This window comes from Medicago truncatula, chromosome 2 (genome assembly GCF_003473485.1).
Source record: "Medicago truncatula cultivar Jemalong A17 chromosome 2, MtrunA17r5.0-ANR, whole genome shotgun sequence".
Classification (NCBI taxonomy): Eukaryota; Viridiplantae; Streptophyta; class Magnoliopsida; order Fabales; family Fabaceae; genus Medicago; species Medicago truncatula.
Genome location: NC_053043.1, coordinates 1,126,306 through 1,150,726, shown reverse-complemented (window position 1 = coordinate 1,150,726; position 24,421 = coordinate 1,126,306). Strand labels below are relative to the sequence as shown.

General features: G+C 34.1%; 2 protein-coding genes across 2 annotated transcripts; one reads left to right on the top strand and one right to left on the bottom strand.

Annotated features, from left to right (window-relative positions):
- Positions 1–423: 423 nt before the first annotated feature.
- Positions 424–19,578, bottom strand: LOC11418825 (separase). The gene is made up of 27 exons (XM_003593049.4): positions 18,830–19,578; positions 17,769–17,949; positions 17,596–17,691; positions 15,403–15,537; positions 14,847–15,307; positions 14,600–14,708; positions 14,319–14,444; positions 13,457–13,717; positions 13,246–13,362; positions 12,899–13,120; positions 12,684–12,794; positions 12,224–12,367; positions 11,769–12,134; positions 11,598–11,687; positions 10,004–10,267; positions 9,783–9,906; positions 8,857–9,678; positions 7,423–7,660; positions 6,822–6,924; positions 6,040–6,213; positions 3,894–3,949; positions 3,182–3,411; positions 2,840–3,077; positions 2,203–2,605; positions 1,798–2,037; positions 1,583–1,670; positions 424–1,474 (listed from the first exon to the last, which is right to left on the bottom strand). The coding sequence occupies exons 1-27, from the start codon at positions 19,459–19,461 to the stop codon at positions 957–959; spliced, it is 6,549 nt and encodes a 2,182-aa protein (XP_003593097.2). The 5' UTR covers positions 19,462–19,578; the 3' UTR covers positions 424–956.
- A 1,065-nt stretch (positions 19,579–20,643) lies between these two features.
- Positions 20,644–23,554, top strand: LOC11418824 (mRNA turnover protein 4 homolog). Its single transcript, XM_003593048.4, has 7 exons — positions 20,644–20,791; positions 20,887–21,143; positions 21,673–21,731; positions 22,029–22,089; positions 22,411–22,501; positions 22,590–22,666; positions 23,177–23,554. Exons 1-7 carry the CDS (start codon positions 20,764–20,766, stop codon positions 23,288–23,290), a joined length of 687 nt encoding a protein of 228 aa, XP_003593096.1. The 5' UTR covers positions 20,644–20,763; the 3' UTR covers positions 23,291–23,554.
- Positions 23,555–24,421: the final 867 nt, after the last annotated feature.

Genomic DNA, 24,421 nt, shown 5'->3' with positions numbered 1-24,421 from the left:
TCCGACAATCAATACACACCAATTGTTGCAAAACTTGTGAGTTACCATTCTTAGACCTTGAAACTGCGATGTTTCATTTTAAGCAGGAAAAGATCAGCAAACAAATTTGATTTTAATTTTTTAATTACAATTGTGAAGCTGTTTCAATTGCAACAGTCACCACCAGAAAAAGCAAAATTAGCGAGGGAAATTAGTGACGGAAAAAATGAAATTCCTCACAAATTTCATGGTCGCAAAATTTAGTGACAGAATTAGAGAGGGATTTCACGTTTTCCCTCACAAAATTTCCCTCACTAATTTTTGTTTTTTTAGTAGTGAGTTTTTTTTTCTTTCTTGTTGTTTATTTTATCTTTTCCCCTTTCCTGTATTTTTGTTTCAAATTGTACCATAAAGAAGATGATGTGAATGATAAAAGGACTTTTATTTTCAAACAAATCCGAACCTTTAAATTCTTTTAAGAGATCCGATAGTATAACATAAGTGGTCCACCGGTGAGGGACTTCATTGCTCCCTCACCTTAGAATCCACCATAAAAAATATTTGGAATGTTCACCTCTAAAATAAAAAAGAACTTATCAAGAAAGCTTTTTCCCGGACCCGACAGGAACTAGCTAATATGTTTCTTCTAACTAGAAAGCTTACAGTTACACATTTATACAAAGGTCATTCATCAAATAATGAACAGCCAATGCAAGGCTCAATTAGCAGCGGTGAAGGTAAACTAAAAGATTCAAATCTCTACAGAATAATGAAATCCCTATCTCTATGCCCCATCTTCAGGGGGGTCAAGGTTATGAGTTAGTATTGAAGGGTTCTTGTTTAGTGACTTGACTAGCTGAATTGTGGTAGATGAACCTCTTTAATGCACTTCAATGCCATAGGAACAACATAGTATATGGGAGATGCCCCAAGTTCCCATATAATTGTGGAGGCGACCTCATGTTGGGTTGGTAAGGTTAAGTATCCTTTTTCCTCCAAATTCCAGTAGGAACACCGTAACATACGGGAGATGCCCCTATCAAAAAAGGAAGTTTGCAAACATTACGCGCCTGGCCCATGAAAGCCCCAATTTTGCGTCTGTGGTTACACTTGGTACTAAGTGAATCATTCTCAGGCAACTCTAGTGATTTCTTCTTTGGGACTTTTCTTTTTCCTCTACCCTTGCCACCCTTCAAATTCATGGCCTCTAGTTCTTCAGATAATAAGTTGCACTGCAAGCATTGAATGTCAACTTTTGACCTTTCTTTCAACCAGGCATCAAACATAGCCTTGCCAAATCGATCTATATCCTTGTCTGTTACTTCCCACAGGTTGGCAACAATGGATGGAGAACCAGCCAGCAGATATGACAGGGGAACACCCTGTGGGGCATAGCTCCCATTTAGGGTCAATGAACCACTACTGCACCCCATCAGAAGTGTAGCACCACATTGCGGTAGTTTCTCAATCTCACGCCTGGAAATGTACTGTACTCCTGTGAAGACACATACAATTCAACCACACTTATGAATATAAGACTCACATGGAATGACAAATATAGTGTATGCATTTATGTATTATTTTATGTTTTCTCAAGCTTTACCACTTCCATGCCCAAAATATATAAAAAGCTCGTGACTTTCCAATGCAGAAGCCAATTCTTTGACGGTGGGCTTGGAACCTGCCTTTCCCTGTAAAGTGACATGATAAGAAAGAAACAAAAATTCACTAGACTTATAGATTAAACAACTAGCAGGAATACAATGACATAAATGTTTTTCCCAAGTATTCTTATTAAAATTTAAACAGATGCAATACCTCAAGGTTTTGATCTCTAAAAAATTTCTCAAATTCAATTTGTGTGCCAGCAAGATCACCATCTGGATTTACCAAGTAAAAAGCATCGAGAGGATCTATAGAAGGAAAGGGTGCCAAATTTCTTCCCACTGGTTCCTTACTGGTGCTGCCTTTATCAAGAACAAAAGAGATGCTGCTAACGGAAGGCATGCGGTAAACTTCCTGCTTCCTTAGTATAGGCAAATTTTCCCAAGCGAGCATCTGTTGCAGCAGTCGGATTTTGTTATCAAAGTTTGTATAAAACTATAAATTGATTAAAACCACACTACATTATGCATTCTCAATCATTTAAAAATACTACTTAAGTACGTAATGCTTCAAATATTTCAAAACACATAATAAGCAAGTCATAAACAATTGAAATACCTGCACCTCAGGATCCAACACTAGAATTACAGGCTCTCTATTCATAGAGTCATCCACTTCGAGCACATTTAAGGCTTCATTTAATAGTTCAAAAGCAACCTCTGATGACATTAATTTATTGGCTACGTTTGAAAATATCCCACTCTTTGCTCCATCACAGTAGCCTCCTTTAGCAATGTAGCAGTCCTTCTTTGAGCATAGCTGTGGAAGCAATGACTTTCCTTCACAAACATATTTAGAGCCACCAAGAATAATTTTAAGAAGACCCTCATTTACATTCAATTTGCATTTAGATCTTAGATCATTCACTAGATTTTTAAGCACCGAGTCAAAAAAATTGCAATTCGACCATTCTCCAAGAAGCAAGAATTTCCATGAACCAAACCACAAATCTTCAAGGTTCCTGGTAAGGGATGACAATTGTACAAGGAGAGATAACAATTAGTTTCTATTTTTTGTTAACAGAATAACAATTAGTTTCTTTAAGGTTAAAACTACTTCTACCCTGTCAATGATGTAATCATGCATACTGCTATTTTAAATTTTACGTTTGTTGGAAATGAATGTATAAAGTGAGTGTTCCATAGTTGTTCAACTACAGAGAAATGATGCAAAACATGCACGAAAAGTAGTGCACCTCAAAAACTTAGCAAGACGACGATCAACATTGATTCTCCAATCCCACCATAGCCTCATATTCTGTTCTGTAGTTTCAAAAAGAGACGTTGACGACGAGTAATTCTCTTTCAAAATGGTTTTGAAGGCTGGTGCAATGTCATCAACCATTGTGGAACCACCCCATGGACAACGCCAGACTTTACCAGGTTTCTCACACATTTGCAAAAAGTCTGAACCAGTACTCAGATCACCCTCATCTAAAAAAGATGATGAACAGTTATAAATTAAATTGTCTAACTTCATGAAATTTATACGTATAAGATTTGATATGATGTACTCTGTTCAAACAGGAGCTATATACCTTGTAAAATAGAATCCAGTGGCAATAAAATAACAACAGGTTCAGTCTTAAAATTCAGTCGTGAAACCAACATCCATGCTCGAACACATGCAGGATAAAGCAACAACTCCTGTAGTAAACTAGTATATTCACGATCAAGCAAACTTATACCGATGATGGTTGTGAGTGGAAGACGGGCAAAAAAATTCTTCACATGTTCTGCTAAATCTACAGTGGAATCAGGGGCAATCCTGCAGCATGGAGAAACACATACAATTAGAGTATTGGTCCAGGTTGTATTTGAATTTAGGCTAAAATATGGTTTTGATCCCTGCAAATATGTCTCGTTTTAGTTTTAGTCCCTGTAATTTTTTGTTGTTGTTTTTGGTCCCTGCAAAATATTTTGTTTTTGAAAATAGTCCCTGAATAGTCCCTCCAGGGACTATTTTCAAAAGTAAAATATTTTGCAGGGACCTTTTTAAAAATCAAAAGATTTTGCAGGGACTATTTTTTTTAATAAATGAGTTCAGTCATCATGTGCCACGTGTGCAAATCATCACAAAAGTGGGGTCGGGGACCAAAACCAAAACGAGACATATTTGCAGGGACCAAAAACAACAAAAAAAAAATTACAGGGACCAAAACCAAAACGAGGCATATTTGCAGGGACCAAAACCATATTTTAGTCTTGAATTTATTCATTTCTTTCTTATGCAATAAGAACAATTTTTACCTTAGTGAGTCAAATGCGACTTCTCTGATGGAAGAAGATCCAGTAACATATGGACCCTGAAATCAAAATTGATTAAGAAGAAGAAGAAGAAGCAAGAAGTCCTTAGGATGCATTTGATCTGCTAAAATATGAAGGACTGGACAGCATAAAAATACAAGTTCCACATTTGATTTTAAAAGAGATTATTGGACATAAAAAAACCAATGATGAAGCATATGACAAATGCCTTTATATTTTTTATTGAAAAACCCAGTGAACTATAAATACCAAATTGATAGCCTATTAATTGGGGCAAACCCCGTCAACACCTAGAGAGAACTATAAAAACACCAATCAGGCTACTACAGTCCTACCCCACACAGCCCGAAAATTGTCAATCAACTAACAAGCAACAATGAAGCAAATGTTGTCTTACAACTTACTAGTTACTACACAATTACTTCTATTACATTCAACTTGTGGTATCCCCTGGGACATAGTTGCGCCCTTTTTCCTCATACATCATTATGTTATTATTAAGAATCAACATTCGTTGACAATATGAGACCTACTGTATTTTGTAGGCCAAATGCTTGTTTTCAAACTTAGCATCATTCTTGGGCAAGTACTGTGTAACATCGAGAGGTTTTCATTGCTTACACTCAAACAATGAAAGATACTCAAAGTGGTCACAACTGGCATAAGAACGCAAAGTAGAGATACAAAAGATATAATCATAGGTTCTCATCCAGGGTTCACTGTGAACTCTTTTTTGTCCTAATTCTTCTATATGTGCTACTGCTAACTGAACACATCAAAGAGGGTGTCACGGTGCATGGTTGGTATGGATGGTATAATCTTAAGTTGGTGAGTTGGGAAGAGAAGATAAAAATAAAAATTAGAGACAATTCTTGGAAGCAAGCACGTTGCTTTTGCTTAAGCAGAAATAGAACAGAGCATATGTAATGTGAGTTTAATAAGAAGCACATCGATCCTAGATCGGCAACACAAGTTTTAGTATTTAAGTACTTTGGGTTCATCATACAAAATGACAAGGAAATAGAGGGAGATGAAATCATAGGATCCAAGTAGGGTGGATAGAATGGAGGAATGCTTCGGGCTGATTTCTAGTAGAAAAATGGTACTCAAGCTTAAAGAAATTTTACTGTAGAGCTATAAGAGAAACAATGTTGTTTAGGACCAGATGTTAGATGGAAAATATATCCAACAAGATAGTAAGCTCCATGTTACAAAATGAGAATGATAAGATAGATCAACAATGGTTACATAAAACGTGATAGAATTAGGAATGAAATCACATCAAACCAATGAATTTTGTATCAGTTATATTATTATTTGATGGTACTATAGATCAATGGTACTATAGATTTGAGTGTGCAAGTTGTACAAAAAAGGGAACCCCCAAAACTTACGATTGAGAAAATCATAAATAATGCACTCCCAATTCCCATGAGCAAACAATACAATGTCGAATCTTATAATATCAAAGTTTAAGAATACTTAGACAAGTAAATGAATGCAAAAAGATGCTAATGTACTGGAAATATGCAAAATAACAGGTGCACAAAGCACAAGAGAAACTTCCTCACTGCCATATCACAAAACAGTGTTTATAACCATTTGCCAAAATCTTATGAAGTTGTTTTGTGATAATAAATAGGCTATCAGTATTAATCATAATCAAGTTCAGCATAATAAGAAAAAACACATTGAAATAGATCAACACTTGATCAAGGAGAAGTTGAATAGTGGTTTGATAACTACAACCAACATTCCTTCTGGACATCAACTGAAAGATGTGTTAGCGAATGCCTTACCAACAAAACTATTCAGCCAACTTACTTGCAAGCTAGGAATGAGAAATAGATAGATACTCATTCACCAGCTTGTGAGAGTGTTTTAAATAGACGTGTAATTGTAATTATGTTAATCGTTGTATTCGGCCCATCAATCAGGCATGTTAGGTACAGTGTAGTCTATATAAGCATGTTAGCGTTTAAACACTTGCCACGATTTTTAAATAATATTTTGGATATATTTCCCCACATTTATTTTGAAGAGTCATATCTTACTATAGAAGCCATGGATAAATTCCAAAATATTGATAAACATGAAGATATGCCTGAACATCAACAAGAGATTGTACCTTGCATCCCCCACTTGTATGAGAAAGAAACTGATAAGTAAGATGAGTTCCTATGGAAGCTTGGTGGAAGTACGAAGACCAATAATTTTCATCGAAAACTTTGCTAAAAGATGGCATTAAAAATTGTTCACTCGAGGAAGAAACCACATACATCACAGCGAGTAATATAGACACCTGTTGCAGTAACATTAGCGTATTAAGATCATATACTGTGAAAGAGCTCAAGTGATAAAACAATAGACACCAAGGAAGAGAACAAAAAGCTAAGAGTCTGGATTATTAAGCAACACGACATGCATTTTCACTTCATAAAACAGGAATATTAAGCAACGCAGCATGCATTTGCACTTCATAGAACAACATGAGTCATTAAGTCCAAGTCCATTACTGAAACAACTTAAGTGTACAACAACCTGTTATATCAAATTTCTACAAGTTATTAAATTTTGGGTTTCTTTTCTTTTAATTATATAAAAAGTGGATACTTTTTACTTACCACCTATGTGGGTTGCTATATTAGAAACTTCTACATAATTTTCAATTATGAACATGGAAGAGGATATATAGTAGAGCCTTGCACATGCGGGACGTGGATTTCAACTACCATAATAGAGTTGTAGAAAGCCAAAATATACATTCTTAAGATTCAATTTTATCTTATGCTTGTCAAGACAGGTATCATTGTCTAAAATGTTCATGGTTACGAAACTAGCCAATCAAAAAATTAAACCAATTACGCAAAAATTGTCACAGAATAAAAACATGAAGATAGAGAATATGACCTTTTGAGAAACTGCGGGAACCTCACGAGAGAGTACAAAAGCTACCATCAGCCAAGAAGCAACGTCTTCAAACTTGATGTGAGATAGATTACAAAAAATGTTCCTGTAAGGAAAAACCAAAATGTCCAAAGTCTATAAAAGTTAATTATAGAATGTTATGTTCACAGAGCGTCAAATATAACAATTTTACAAACATAACTCATAGGGAGATACTACTGTAGGAATACAGGAAAGCAATAAAAAAAAATCGACAAGAGCATAAGGGATCTGGAAGAACAAGGAAAAAAATTAGATTCAGAAATCAATATTTTTACTACAATTTTCAGGTGCTATTCTTTTATCAGAAAATCATCCGATAGTTGTCTGTTAAAACTGCCAACTCTTGTCTATTACAACCTAGAGGAAAATCTTAGTTAAGCAAACACATTTATCTTGTTGACAAACATACAGCTCTAATGCCAAATTTGGAAGGCTCAAACATTTTCAAAAAAGCAAGTCAAAAAGTATTGTTGTATACATTGCAAGTTAGTAAACCATTTGTATATTATTGCTGAACTGAGAGGCCAATCAATGTCAGTACGTTTTGGATGTCAATGCCTACCTCATATACTCTGAATGATAGCATTTCAAAGAATGCCAACATATGCTATAAACTATCTCAGCACGCTCAATAGCAAATACATCTCCCGGTATCTCCTTTGCAACCAATTGGTGAAAAGAATCTACAGGAATTGATGAAAAAGTGTGGCAGAATGGGTTTCTGCCAAACAGAAACGACATGCTTCTTAGAAGAATTTTCTGTGCTTCATCGTTTTGATCAGGATATGCAAAACACTTCGCTGCAGATGAACAATCATATTAGAAAAAGAAAGAAGCAAAACTTGGATTGATGGTATATAGCAGAACAAAGTGGAATGACGGTACATTCATTTTTTTTAAATCTAACTAGTCTATCCTATTTCATTCCATCTTATATTATGAATCCAAACATATACTAAAAGAAAATACATGACGAGAGAGAGAGAGAGAGAGAGAGATTATATATATATGAGTCAGGATCCATTGAAACTAGGTGTAAGTTGTCTAACGACGTACACCAAATCTCAACCGTAAATTTCTATTGATCAAACGGCTTATAATATTTCGTATGTCCAGTCAAAAAAAAAAGCAACTGAGGCATGAGACATCTCTTCTTCTCTCATCTTTTCTACTGTCTCTTCTCCCGTTTACATTCAAAACCTAATTTGCCAAATTCCCTGTATTGCTAATCGAACCAAATGTCTGGGATGGCAGTAAACCAGTATTTCATTCGGAATTTTATAACCATACCAAATAAGAATCTTTATCACCAATGAGAATGCTTATCAAGTTTTTACAATGTCACCACCAAAAAAAGAAACTTTAAGGACAAAGAAATATTGAAATTAACAACTTGAGATATTGTTGAGGCCAAGTCACTTCAGGTTCAACCCCAAAAAAATTATGATGGCCTGAGTTCAATGAGTTGTGTCTAATAAAGGGTCTCAAATGAACATTTTGTATGAAAAAGTTAGAATTGGGCAGAAAGAAAATATGATAACGACTATAGGAGAATAAATTGGGGAAGATTCTGACGATGGCCTATGAGAGTCTGGAAGTTAGTGGCGTTGGTTCCATTTGCAATATTGTGAGTTTCATTGAAGGTTTAAATGGCTGAAAAGAAAAAGAAGATGGAATGCCGTGTGGCTCTCTATTATTAATTTGACCCGTGAAATATTACAGCGATCAGATCGATTATATTTTACGGCCACGATTTGGTGTAAGTTAAAACACTTACACCTGGTGTCAACGGATCCGGACTCTACATAGATATATAGATAAACAGATAAAGCAATTTACATGCCAACATGAGTAAATTTTCAAATTCCAGAAAGTTTCTGCAAATGCACGAAGACATGTGTGGCGCATGTCTGTTACCACTCTATTCACTAGGTGAAAATGACAACAGAATAATCATGCATTTACAAAGACAGAAAATGTGAAATGGCACACATACCTACTCGAGTGAGTAGCTTCATTGAAAGTTTCCTCCGAACAAACTCCCATTTAAGAATAATAAAATCATTCAATAACCCAGATTTCAGAACTTCAGATGGAAGGCAGTTCCAACACTTCATTTCAGATAAAAGACATGTTACTGCACACTTTGAAGAAACTCTGCCACCTATCTTTGATGAAATGCTGCAACCAATCTCCGTCGAAATTGAATCCTTTCGACTAAGCATGTCAGATGGACCAGAAATTTGGTTCCCTTCAACATTTTCATTGACTTCTAACTTCCTAGAAATGCTCGTTTGTTGGTTCTGTATAGATCGATATCTAGAACGAGTTAGCCTTGATTGATTCTCAACTACTATGTTTGGTTCCTTTGATATAACCTTAGCTACATTTTTAGACTTCCTATTTTGTTTGGGTCCAATCTTGGTTCCTGGCCCTACTTTCGTAGATTTCTTTACATCCTCACCCACTTCATTCATTAAAGAGCAAGTACAAGTCTTCCCACCAGCACATTTTACATCTGTTGCAATTGCATCACTGTCATCTTCAGGACAACTCAGAGGGTTTTTCCATTCGGAAAGAGTTAATTTATTCAGAGCTGATGTGTACCAATTTTTTGCAGTCTCTTCGGAAACACCCTCTTCACAAGCATTAAATTTACTTTGACACAAATCTCCAAGATACCCATGAAGAGTAACTTCAAGTATTAATTTACACTTTGAGCAACAAAATGGTGTGCTGTTATCATTCAAAATCTGCTCAGCTAATTGAAGTTCCTTATCTGCTGAATCCCAAAGTCTTTTCGTAGCGTAGAGTTTTCCTAGTAATTCAAACCAAAAAATGGCACATTAATTTTACACTGAAAATAGAGAACAAAAATTTATCAATCCAACAGCAGAATAAGGCTACAAGTAACTTACATACCTAAGAGGGAAGAGAAAGCAACTATAAACAAAGGCAACTGAAGTAAACAAGATATTGCTTTCCCCCATCGAAGATATGTTTCAGCCTCAATTCCATCTCCGATAATTTCATAGATGGCTCCTACCTGCATGCATTTTATGACATTGAAATGCAGTCCATAAAAGGCCTCCTAAAAATACAATAATTCCATAAATGATGGGAGGACAAGATACAAGTCAAACCTGAAGAGTGCTCTCGAGGTAAGACTGCATAATTTTCCACGGACTCAGATAATTGTCTTGTAAGTCCCGTGATATCGAATCAAATAGAAAAATTTCCCTAACAACTGACGTGTCCACTTCGATCTTATCAACGCCTTCCATAAGATTCTTCAAAAAATCAACTGTTATATTATTCTCTTCATTATGCTTCTGAAAAATGTGCCTAAATTTCACTTTGAAGAGTTGATCATGTAGTCTATGAGCTTCTTTTGCAAATGAAAGAGCCTAATAAATAATACGTAAAAAAGAAAAGAAATACGATAAGTCATTAAACAAGCCAAGTGCAAAGAGATGTAAAACAAAACAAAATTATGAATTTCATTGATAGGTTATCTTCAAATGACCACACACAAAACGCACACAGCTTTGAAGTTTGAACTTTATGAAATCAAGGTCTGCTTGTTTGAATAGGAAAACAAATATGAAGGAGAAAATGACAAGGTATTATAAATAATCAAGTCTAAATCCATTACGCTTTTACGTTCTTATTTTTCATCTAAGCTTAAACTGTGCCCGTGTAAGTTTTCACTATTCACCTACCCAACCAAGAAGAAGTTGAGGAGGAAAAAACATTAACCAATTTTGTTTACCTGGAAAGAACGTCGCATAGGAGTGATAAAATATGCATTAACATTAACAAATCTAGGTTTGCTTGTTCAAATAGGAAAGGACAAGGTACTATAAGTAATCAAGTATAAATCTGTTAAGCATTTTCAATCTTATTTTTCATGCCAAATACCTCCTATGGTCCTTTAAGTTAGATGTTTATAACCAGTTAGTCCTTCAAGATTTTTTTTTGTTACAAATTGGTCCTTTAAGTCATATAATACTTATATTGTTAACCATTCTTTCAGCCAACTTCGTTAAAAGGTGTTCATGGACCATTTAACATTGAAGTGGTAAGTCCAAAAGTGCTTATGACATAAAACATGATTTCTTACGCACATTTTGTTCTTGTTTTTGAATTCAAGCCTAATTTTACAGATAAATATTTTTATCAAAAGCATTATAAATCAAGTAATCAATCAATTTTGTTTCAAATCAAATACACCTATGAACCTGTTTTGAGAATGGTGAATTTAGACCTACCAACCTAACATTAAACTCCACATAAACACTTTTTAACTGAGTTTGATTAAAATAGGATAATGATGCAGATATTTTATGACTTAAAAGACCAATTTGTAACAAAAAAACTTAAAGGACTAACTTGTTATAAACAGCAAACTTAAAGGACCGCAGAAGGTATTTGGCCTATTTTTCATCTCAGATTAAATTGTGCAGAAATAAGTTTTCACAGTTCAGTACTCCACCAAGAAAATAGTTAGGGTAGAAAAGACATTGATAAGTTAATAAGTTCACACATCAAAGTCCAAACCAGTTTTGGCTGACTAGAAAGAAAATACCACAGATTGATCAGCAGCATTGCAATCTCTCGCACAAAAAGCAGTACTTATGACAAATATGATACTTCAAATAGCGATGATCTTTAATTTAAGTTAAAGGGATGCTGATCAGTATTGTAAGGACTAAAATCAAAATCATTGCTACTTGCCTCTATTAACTGCCCATTTGCAATGAGTCTTCCGCACAAATCACTGTAAAGATATCCAGCAAGAAAAGTGCAATGGTTTGGAACAGGAACCTAGGAGAAGATTAACAGAAAATAGAGTGATGAGTTCAAATAAAATGAAGTACCATAAATCATGTCTAAGAAGGACTGTACATTTGAAATCAGTTTGAGTGCAGCTTTTTGAACTTCGTCAACTGAGATTTCTACTTGAAACGAGCTACCATGATCGCAAGAACTCCTATGAGAGCTTGCAAACAAAAAAGAGAAATTCTGCTGAAACCCTATTAATGAGGATTGGTTTCCTTTAAGATTATGTATCCAGAAATTAATATTTGAAAGGTCGCTAAAATCATCCAATGAATTCAGGATGAATGCCTCATTAACAGGCGAAACACAGAGAGCGTGACTAAGCCTTCTACTTTCCCACAATAAGGTCAACCACTTCTCCATTGAGACACTCTTTAATTTGAACATTTTGATCACCAGCCGGTATGCATCATTTAAGAGATCCATGAAACCCTAAAGAGATATTGTTGAAACCAAAATACTGTCACCATATATCTTATGCAAAAACTACACAAACAAAAAATATTTTAAGAAAAACAGACCTTCAAGTGTGATAAATCAATTATGTTATAAAGTAGAATCGTTATATTGTCAGACAATGCAGAACATTCTCCCTCTTCAAAGCAATCGACACAAGAGATGCCCAACCATAGATCCAAAGCAGCTTTGACATCTTCAAAAATTTGCTGTTTTTAGTCACACACAAAATTGCTGTTTAATGTAAGGTCAGAGAAAAGCAGCTTTTTGATGAATAATGAGAAGATGATTACGAAGAGTTGGGAGAATAAAAAATAACCTTCAAAATTGTAAGAAAACTTAAAGAAAAGAGAACAAAGAATACATCAATGAAGTTGCCAAATCCCTCAACATACATGAGAGGGAAATCAAGGAACTGACAATTGTGTAGGCATCGCATCACCTGTGACAATTTACTGCCCCCAGAAAAGAAATAGAGAGAAATAGTTTAATGACAAAGTGGAAATTACCAGCATGTTTTAGTACCTGTGAAGAGGGTTCAGCTTCCTGGGTACATAGTGCACGTAGACAATATGCAACACACAGCTGATTATAAATGGGAATTGAATTGGTACACATCTCACCAGAAATCTCCTTCTGCAGAAGTGGACTTCATATTAATGGCCTATGCATCTCTAATATATAGAGCTTTACAGAAAATAGAGGTTAGATATTTGAGGGAGACACACCAGACAGCTTACCAAAATGATGATTGCTTCTGACAAACACTGAATGCAGTCTGAGAGACCACCTATGCCGCAAAACCTTAATGCCTTTCCTTTTCTGACTATAGTTTGTGCCTTTTGAAAGCAACTATTTGGCGTGATATATATATTTTGAAGGAGTATATTCGTGATTTCGATTTGCATTTTCTGACAGAACTCTGGGTAGTAATAACTCATCAACTCGTACTCAGTAAGCTCCTAAACAGACATGAAGGAAAAAAAGAAAAGATACACATCGAAAAGGACCAATAAACATCAAATGCATAGCAGGAAAATTGTGATGAGGTTTCTATTCAAAGGAAATGTCTACGAAGCAGCTGAACCTGCTCTAAGATTGTGCCAATGTTCCTCTTTGACAATTCTTTAGAAGATAACAATAGACTGTATAAGCTAGGAGAATCAACACTCCCATCAACATCCTTAACACGCTGGCATTCTATCTACATGCATACAATATGATATAATAATCAATAGGAGGAAGAAAACTTAAAATGTAACCTGTTAAATACAAAAATTAAATGCTTTTAAAGCTACCTTCACCCATTGCTTCACCACAGGTATAGGAGTTGGAAGCTTCTCGAACATATCTTTAGCAATGGACCAGTTTTTAAGGATCTTAATCAATTTCTTTCTTGTCTTCAGATTGTCAGTTTCATAGAGAATATCTAAAAGCCTGGCACTTCTTGTGTAATCATCATTTACAAACTCCTTTAGAGCACCTTCTGACAGATTACCACAGTGGCGTTTAATAAAGAGCCATGATGCTTTACAGCACAAGTTTAGAACCTTTGAAGCCTGCAATGATACATCATACAAGAACATAAGTAATTTACTTAGCAAAAGATATTCACTCTCAATATTTACTTTTAGATACAACTCCTTCACATTCTCAACTGTTCAACCACGACTCCTTTACATTCTTAGTATTGGGCTTGCAGCTTTGAGAACTGTGAAATATTTTCATTTTGTTCATTTTTCTAGTATTCAAATATAGTAGAGGGCATTTCTTCTTATTATTTTGATCCTTGTTTTCGTATTATTATTCAGAGATTTGTTTTCAAGATCCGATTTCATTATTCAGTCACATTACAACCTCACTGGCGTTTCATGTGGGCCATGGTTGAGTTAAAATGTGTCATTTGTGGGTCCTTGCTAAATACCTGAAGCTTTCATGCTAGGCCGTTTAGTTAACAACATGCACCAAATAAGATTCATGTATTGGTTCTATCTATATTGCATGGCATACTTTACTTTTGACAGGTCCTATTAACTGATGGCTAATGGCTCCTACCAGGAGCTCAAATGCTTGCGGAAATATTTTAAGAAGCAAGTTTATGATGTTTCCATGAGATATTACATTACATGGCAAAATTCAATTAAAAAAATAATGGAATACCTCTTTTAGTTGCTTGTTTCTGTAGAAAACTAAAAATATATTATGGAGACGATTAATTATGTATTTTAACCGTCCTGTATCAACCCACTTGCTAGCAATGATATGCTTAATCAACTGTGTGCTCTCCTGAAATAGAGGCAAAGAACATTAGTATTTTTTTAACACACAGCTTAAAAGCATTCTGCAGACATTTAAGAAATTCAATAAGATATTTCTAGTGGAAAAAATATTATAGTAGAAATGATAACACCTAAACAGCATTTCATGGTAATAAGGAGAACCTGGAGTTTAAGATTGGTTCTGATGGAAAGAGTGAAAGCTGCCAAAGTCACCAAGGGCACTGTTCTACTCTTCTCGTTAAATCTGTCATCATTCTTTTCAAATTTAAGACTGCAGGGAGAAAGAAATGGGATTTAGATGTTTATCATCACAGTTAGCTCAAGATGAAATAATCGAATAGAAAGACATATAGGCCAAACATTAAAAACTCTACTTCACCAAAATAATTTAGATATTCACTGAATATACCTTGGATCATAAAGAACAAATTGACAAAGAGCATGAAATGCATCTCCAACAGTGGAAAGCACAGTCAAAGCAGAAGCATCATCCTTTCCAGTTACAAATTCTTTCCTTTCTGAATTTATTGAACTAGCAAGTGGTTGGCATATAAAGTCCAATGCTTCTGTGTAAAATGATAGGTAAGTCATTGAAGCCTTACAATCAGAAACTGACTGTGTGCATGTATGACCATCAAATTGTTGGTCTTCAACACTGGATGACAAACAACTTCTTCTGCTGCATATATGCAAGGAACCGAGCAAAGGTGGTGAACTCTGAAGTATTTTCATATTTTCAAGTAAAACTCCCAGCAAACATTCAAATTTTGCAGTGCCAGGGGATACAAGATCTTCAGCTCTTGCCCTCAAATTACAGCTAACAACGACCAAACCAGCAGCGTAGAGCCTCAATATTGAATTAAGGATAAACTGCCAAAGTGCCAAATTAATTCAATTAAAACAGCTGCATAAATAAAAAGTAAGCACTACAGTAAAGAAACATTGAAGAATAAGAAGAAGAAAACCTGTTTATAACGTTCTGCTGCTTTGTTCAGATATGCTGCAAATGTATAACAAAAACTTGCATTTGCAGTCTTACATTTAACAGCACAATAATCTACAAGTTGCACAAATTTTATTCCAGCATTTCCCTCTTCAACCTGGAAGGATAAATCTTATCTTAATCTTAATCTTAATAAATATAAATGGAACAACATAGTAATGCACGCAAACCCTAAAAATTTGTTCTGCCCTTAAACCCTTGCCCACCAAATTGTTTCTTTGCAATGGTATAACCACATGTTTAAAGTGAATAACCCTATCAGTAAACCTATCTTACCTAACCATCTTTGAAAATGACAAACAATTGATTAAGAACACATACCAAAGTCGGCTAATGCTTTGTAGAATTTGCCACTGTGCAGGGGTCAGGATTATTATATCTAAACATTCATTCTATTGCAGCAATAATCTTTCACACTATAAAAGCAGGCTTGCATATTCACTTGAAACCATCCAAGAAGCTTATGTGTTTCGATATCTATAAAATTATTCCTTGTTTCTCTTTCAATGGAGCTGAGGCTGGAGAAATTCATCATAGCAAAAAACACCGAAGAAGCTGTTGTGGGTTTGCTTAATCCAAAGGGTTGGTAACATGTTTTCGCTCTTGAGATAAACAAGCATTTAATATTTAATTATTTTCATCTAATCCTATCCTATAATGCATTTAAGCACTCTTTCCATTGCAGCAAAAATTATACTATCAAAAGCATGTGAACATTGTGGAAAAGAAATCACTTGCAACCTGTACAATGGAGTCCATGCAGCAGAATTTCCTCATGGTAACGCATACACAAGTAGCTGCCAAGGGATTGGTTAATTTTTGTCTTCACTTATCTATTAACAAGTCTGCAATTTTTTTCTTTTCTTAAGCAAACTTGCAATACATGATTATTTTTTATTGTTATATGATGTTGCTATTTTTTTTATTGATAAACATGCGATATTATCTTTGCTTTTCTCACACTAACAGGTCCGATCAATGGTGGCGGCGAGTTTGATTTGTCTCTGCAAACTAACCTTTTGAAACTACGCACTTACCACATGAATTTCGATACAGCCAATCTAAGTCATATTGGCCTATTATGAAACATCAAAACTTTCTTTATGTTTGGCTATTGATGTTTTGCTTTTTGTTAATGAAAATTATATGTATAACATAAATTACGGTTAACAAATTAGTATTGTACTTAGTAAAAATTCATAATGTCTCGGATACATTTTAGATGAAAAGAACTACCAATGCAGTCACAGCCAAACAGCGATAGTCCTATTTTGTGAGTTTTGTTTATGTTGCTACCTACCATCAATACTTTATTCTTTTTCTTTTTTGGTGAATGATGCTCTTCTTTTTTCTGTTCAAAAAGATTGGTATTGTATGGTTACTAAAAATTCATGTCACAAACACATTTAGATGAAAACTACAATGTTAGAAATGCAAACTCGCATAGCCATTGTAACTCAAGCTAACAGTGGTAGTGCCATTTTGCAGCCGAACGGAAAATTGTCAGTGTGCTTTGTGAAGGAGTTTGGACTCATGAGGCGACTTTGTTTCCAACCATTTCTTTATTCCTATTTTACTAAATTTGACTTTGAACTGACAATATGTCCAGTCTAATTTTCATTTTGAATGGATTATGCGATAATTTATAAAGTATAAATAGATAACTACATCGGTTATATAATTGTTTGAATTCTATGGACGTTAAATGATTATGTTTTGGAATTGACAACTAACTATACTTGATCAACTGATTTTGAAAATGCACTGCATGTATACACTTTATTAGTTAATTACTTATTCCTTTCTTGAAATGTATGAAATTTCAATAATAGTAGTGAAGGTTGTTATAATTTACTGTCTTTCACATCACTATTTTTGATAGTTTGATTGCAAACATACTGTGAATGTCATGTATTATAGCTTAATTATGTTAATAACAAATTTTATATCATAGGCTGATAAAAAATACTATAGTTTTCAATTCTAAAAGACTTGTGCATCGCACGGGTCGGAGATCTAGTACAGTTGAATCATTACAACCTGAACCTAACGACATTCAATTGAATCAAATTAAGACTAAACAACATCACTGTATTTGCAAATTGTGATCCAGAATCAACGAGTTCTAGTCATAGAATTTCATATACATCCTTACCTTGCTTTCACGAGCAACACAATCCAGTATATCCATGATATACAAGAACTCATCCTCCTCCAGCTTGAAAAATACGGAGCACATATTTTGGGCAACCTGCATTCAAAATTTCATCAGCGTTCCTAGGTTAATATTTATTGATTCGCATAACCGAAAGTAGATAATTAGCTTACCTTGAACAATCTATCTTTAATTGAAGAGTTAGCATACTCAACCAATGTTGTTCGGCAGAAAGTGATCAACAAATCTTTATCAGAGGATGACACCTTCTTCTCAAGTAAATTTAAAGCACATATACCCAAGTTATATACTATCGGATTGTGATACTTCTCATACGAATCGGAATCCAATCCCCTGAAACAGTAAGTCCAAACAGATAATTAGCTTCACAACTGATACACCGATTCATGACACCATGACAGCACATAATGCAGTATTTCATCGGCAAAGCATAGCGCACTTCTTCCACAGATGAATTATTGGATCAGGCTAGTAAAAATTTACTTTAGCTAGCGGAAAGTACAAACAGAACCAAAGTGACTATATCAAACTAATGAATGTAGATAGTCTCACTTGTCAAAGGTATTAATAGAAATTGGTTAAAATGAAAAAGAAGTTTTAACATAGAAAAGCTAAACAGTAAGTCAAACTTTTGGGGAATGGTATCAAGCAAAACTAACAAAATCAAAAAATAACGCAATAAGAAATAATTCGCAGGCAGAAAAGTCAAGCTCCTAATCAGATTCACAGTCATCAAAATGCAAAACTAGTGCCTGCAACATGCTTCTAAAGTATTAAGTCCCCATCCATGCATCACATTGAGTAGCCTTTCATGGTTACATATCATCTCTGTAGCAGTGGCACTTCTGGTCAAAGCCGTGTCCATCTCTGTAGCAGCGACACTTCTGGTCAAAGCCGTGTCCAGTGCCCAACACATGTGATTACATTAAATTATGGTGTCCTTGCTTCATAGCATAGCATACAAACAACATGTGTCCGATGTGTCCAACATGTGGCAGTGACAAGTCAAACACCAACGCATATTACACCGAATTATGTCATTTTCTCAAAATACTGTTGGTGTCGAAGTGTCATTGTGTCATTTTCATAGCATAGCATACAGACAACAATTATTGGAAACACAACAAAAATACCGAAATGAAATCTCTCATAAATCATCAACACGTGTATAACAAATAAATTCACAATATAATCAACAAAAACATTAACCTACCTAAGCCATGGCTTAACTTCATCGATCAAACAAAGCACTCTTCTAAGGTAATCATCGTCTTTATCCGGAGCCATTGATGCTGCACACTTCAATAACGAGAAAGCAATTTCAACAACCAACTCACAAAAATCTTCATTATCACCACCACCACTATTTCCAACTTCAGGAAGAATCTTCTTCCCCTTCCTTTTCCCTCCGTTAAGCTTCTCTAAAAGCTTAAACCCTTCAACTTCCGCCTCTTGAAACCGATCACAAGACTCAAAGCAACGAATCATTCTCATTCTCGAGAAATGGATCTGTAACGGTTTCGAATCAAGTTCCGAAGAAATGATTTCTAAACAATCAAAACAGAGAAGGTAGGTTTTACACAATTCGGTGATTAATGCATAGTTTGAATTGGGGATTTCTGAATTGAAAAGCTCTGGAATGCGTTTAGGTAGAATTGAGACGGATTTTTTGATGAAATGGAAAAATTGTTTGGTTAATTGTCGAATTAGGGTTACGTTGTTGGTGGAAGAAGAGGATTTGATGTTGGAGAAAGGACGAAGATATTCAGAGACTAAGGCGTAGATGCCAGTGGAATCGGAGGATTCAAGCTTCGAGAGAAGAGATTGTTCGGTGGAAGAAGCCATGGTAGAGAGCGAGAAGAAGAAGAAATGTGAGAAAATGGAAGTGAGAGTGAGAGCTAAGTTTCGAAGGCGCCAACCCTACCGCTTGTAATAATTTTCCTATTTTTCAAAATTGATATCAACTTTCGGGAAGGAGTCTCATTCATGTATTCAACGGCCTTTTTTTTTTTTTTTTTTTTATTTATAACAATTTTTTTTGGTCAAATTTATGAGATTTTTTTTGTCAAATTAATCGCGTTTAGAATTCACATTTTTTAAAATGAGCTATTTACGACATGTTTTAAACCTAAAAAAAATTCATGTTTAATATAATTCATATTTAATTCATGCAATTCTATTTTCTTTTCCATATTTAACTTTATTTTCATTTAATTCATGTTTTTTTCGACATAATTTAATTTATATTTCGTTAAAAAAATTTTTTTTTTTTTGGAGATTGTTATAATGTTTTACACTGTTTTTATTTTTAGTGTCGTTTTTTTATACCTATTTTTGTCATTATTTTATTTTTTTTCAATTTTTTATTTCTCTCCAATTCTCCATGTTTTGGATGTTTTTTCTTCCTCTTATTATGCAAGTTGATACGTGCATGAACCGTCGAGACAAAGAGATAGCAATAGGGGGATATGGTGATACAACAGGGAGGGGGTGTTGACAAATTTTGATCGAAAGGTGATAGATTTCAAACAAAATTTTAACATTTTAAGTAAGAGTCAAAATTATACTTGAATAGTCTAAAATATCCATTAGCATATGTGTAATACGGGTGGTACAACATTTGGTCACTAGACCGTACTTTTTAACTTTGTTTTTACATGCTATTGTAGTGTTTTCATATGGGGTTATAAGTTTTCCTGAAAATAAATAAATTGATTATCAAGTAATAAATAAATTGAGTATCAAGTACACAAGTAAGTTATAACCCAACATGACTTAACTCGAGTGGGTTATAACCTCAATCACGTAGGTTATAACACTATCTGAATTAACTCAAGTAGGTTATAATCTAACTTGATATAACCTACTTGGTGTTACCGAATGTGAGTTAACTTACGTTGAAGTTATTTTCGTCGGTTCACGTGGAAATGAGCAATTTTGTACGTGAGAAGGCAATTTCACGTATGTATAAGTTTGAAAAGCCCATTTTGAAATAGATTGAAAAAGCCCATTTATAAGCCCAACCCGAACCCCGCGAGACACATCCTACAAGTTCATTTCTTAATCCTTGCAAAATCAAAATTAGGGTTTAAGAAACAAAAATTTCACAGTCACATCGAGGTCGCAAAGCAGCCTCCATAGTTCAAAATGCCAAAATCTAAGAGAAACAAACAAGGTATGATTATGTTATGTCTTCTACTCATTCGAACAATCATGATTTGAATTGAATAACAAACCATGATGTTGACGATGAATATGTTAATATTGCAGTTACACTTTCAAAGACAACGAAAAAAGGAAGAGGTCACAAAGAATTGATAATTAATGGAATAAGAGATGCAGCTGAAAAATACAGTTCAATTTACGTTTTCAATTTTCAGAATATGAGAAATTCGAAATTGAAAGAGTTCAGGGAACAATTACAATCAAGTAGCAAGTTTTTTCTTGGATCTAACAAAGTGATGCAAGTTGCTATTGGTCGTTCTTCTTCTGATGAAATCAAACCCAATCTTCATAAGGTTTCAAAGGTTGTTTTGTCTTGCCTTGCAATCTTGTTCTGATGTTTTGTTTTATTTTATTTAGAGCCTGTTTGTTATGGATTATGAAAATGTGATTTTGATTAGTTTTTGGAGATTTTTAAGAAAAGCAGAAGCTGCTCTGTGTTAGTTTACTAGAATGATAATTATTGTGTTTTTCTTTCGTAAAATTAGTTCTGAAAATGATTTTCTGAGAAGCTACTAAGGGGCTGTTTGGATTGATTTTTTTTTTTTATCATATGAAAAAATAGCTTATGCAAATAAATAATCTTTTATGTTAATTCATGAGTTCTCACTAGCTAAAACTACGTCTTCACCAATTGTTTTTTCATAAACTACCTTGACAAGCTTCTCAAATGAAGCAGTTTTTAGATTTTTTTGAAAATCTGTAACAGGATTCAAAACTTGTATAAGTGATTATTTTGTTTTCAAAAAGTGATTTTTCATGAAAAAAGCTGTAACAAACAGCCCATCGCATATTTTATGAATATTTTCTTATTGTACTTTTTTTTTGTTACAGCTATTGCGTGGAGATGCTGGAATGATTTTTACGAATTTATCTAAAGAAGAAGTTGAAAGGTAATTGATTTTTGAACTGCAAGTTTAGTTATGCATAAAAATGAGCAAATTTAATGTACCATTATTGACCTGTGCAGCATATATGCATGTGTTCTTTGTCTATGTAACTGTCTTCTTATAGTAGCTGATATTCAATTGGTAATTTGATATGCTGTTGATATGCTAAACATGTTTTTGGGGTGAAAATTTTGCTTGAAAAAACATTGGATTGTTAACCTTTTTCAATAGGGAGGTTTACTTGAGATGCTTGAAATGTCTCATCTCGTTAACCTGATTTTTTATTGATGCTATTTATAGGCTGTTTAATGAATTTGAGGGATACGACTTCGCAAGAACAGGAAGCATTGCCACTGAAAAGGTAGGTTGAATCTAGTTCATTATTAACTTAATGTTTATTTTTATACAAATGCCTTGTTAGTAGAAACCTACAAAGCACCTAGACGGACATCGAAACAACACTGACATGTCGACACCGGTGATGATTTAAGAAAATGATATAATTGAATGTAGTCACATGTCGGTGTTGTATAGGATGCCAGACACTCGTTCAATTATAAGTGTTGGTGCTATAAAGGTAGAAACTATTTCACCTTGACATATCCTATAGTTGCTCATGCATCTGGTATGTGTTGAATATTTAGTAAATAAAACTCATACTTTCAAGATATGACTGTTTCAGGTTGAACTCAAGGAGGGTCCTTTAGAGCAGTTCACACATGATATGGAACCTTTTCTCCGGAAGCAAGGCATGCCTGTTCGGTTAAATAAAGGTACACTATAGACTGCATTATTTTCTAATTATTTTTTAAGTGAACCTGCCAATTGAAGACTAATGATCGACGTTTCCAAAATTCACAGGTGTTGTGGAGCTTGTTTCTGACTTTGTTGTTTGTGAGGAGGGAAAGCCTTTGTCACCTGAAGCATCTCGTATACTGGTTAGTAGTTTTGTTATTACCTAAATCATCTGTGCCATGTGTTGGCGAACATAAATGTGTCCCAATCAAACTTGCAATATCAGGACTTCAAAAGTTGAAGTTGCGCTACTCTAGGGATGACTCACATTTCAACCTAATAACTACTTCCTGCCCATGGGTTATTCTACCATATTAGTCTTCACTAATTTTAGGTCAAAGATAAGAACGAAGTGGAGTGGGATGATTTTTTGATTGTGAACATTGGAAAATTTGATATAATTTTTTCCTCCCAACATCTTTCATTTTTATGCAGCGACCTTTTGATTGTTCACATTACCACCATTGATTTTTTCTTGTGTGGGTGGGTGATGTTCATTTAAAAATAATGCTGCTTATGGTTTTGTTTCCTTGTTAAATTCTCAATAGTCTGGGTTATCAATAAGCATATAAGCGCTCCTCAATTAGCACTATTATTATGGTATGTACATCATCAACGTTTATTGTGGCTGACATTGTTGCTGCTTTTGACAGCGTTTGATGGGAAACATGATGGCTACGTTTCGACTGAACCTGGTTTGCAGATGGGGTTCTGAGGATGATTTTGAACTCTACATTGATGGGCCTGGCGATTCAGATGTTGAATGATCGTAGTAAACAACTTAGAATGTTAAAGATTACAAGATATGGTGTGGATGCAATTTACTTTGGAGGCTACCTTGATGTAGTGATACAGTAATATGTAGTATTGGAGTTTTTCAGATGCATTTTTAGTAGAGTTGATGAATGTATTTTTAGCAGGGATGTGGCGTGTATGGTCCGTAACTTAAGAATCAAATTTTGTGAACTTAGAAATATTTTTGCTACCAATATTCAATTTATATTATCAAATTGGAAGTTTTGTTGCGAACATGCATTTCACTCCCTACACTTAAGAATCAAGTATTGAAGTCTGAAGTCCTTTGAACGCAAGGCACATCCACTTGCTGTTGTTCCATAATCATGTTTTTCCATCTAAAAAGGTACCGTTTGGCCAGACTTTTTTTCGATCTAAAAGCTACTTTAAAACAAAGTTAAAATAAAACTCTTTAAGGAAAAAGCTAAAGCTGTTTAGTTTCTTTATTTTTTTTAGTTCTAAAGTTATTTTTAAGTTAAAAGTTGTTTGACAAAATATTGTACATGTAACTTTGAATTTATTATTTTTTTCTGGTGGTGTCTAGGGTTCGAACTCACAACTTTGCATATATTAATACATTGTCTATATCAACTGAGCTAAGCTACAGAATAGGTTGTTTTTTTTTGTGTCATTTAAAAAGATAAGAATTTATATTATATGATATTATATTTGTTACATTGTTGGTGTCATTGAAAAAGATATGTTTAGTTTTTTTAATAAGAAAAAGATATGCATAGTTTGTTACAATATAAATGTGTAAAATATATATAAGTATAATTTTTTTAGGCGTCTATACTAGTACTTTTAATTAAAATCAAAATTTTATAAAAATAATAATTGTACGCATTATGCAACATTGAAAAAATTATACGCATTAGCGTAACAAAAAAAAAACAGACATACAGACATAAAATATTACTCTAAACGCTAATGTGTGTGTATTTGAGGTTGAAGAAAGAGAATAAAAATATTTGGTGTCATTCAATGATAACATGAATAAAAATATTTGTGAGGTTGTGATAATTAAACGATATTAAAATTAAATATATAAGTGATAAAAAGATAATAAAATTCCTTCAAAAATAGATAATAAAATTAAATTG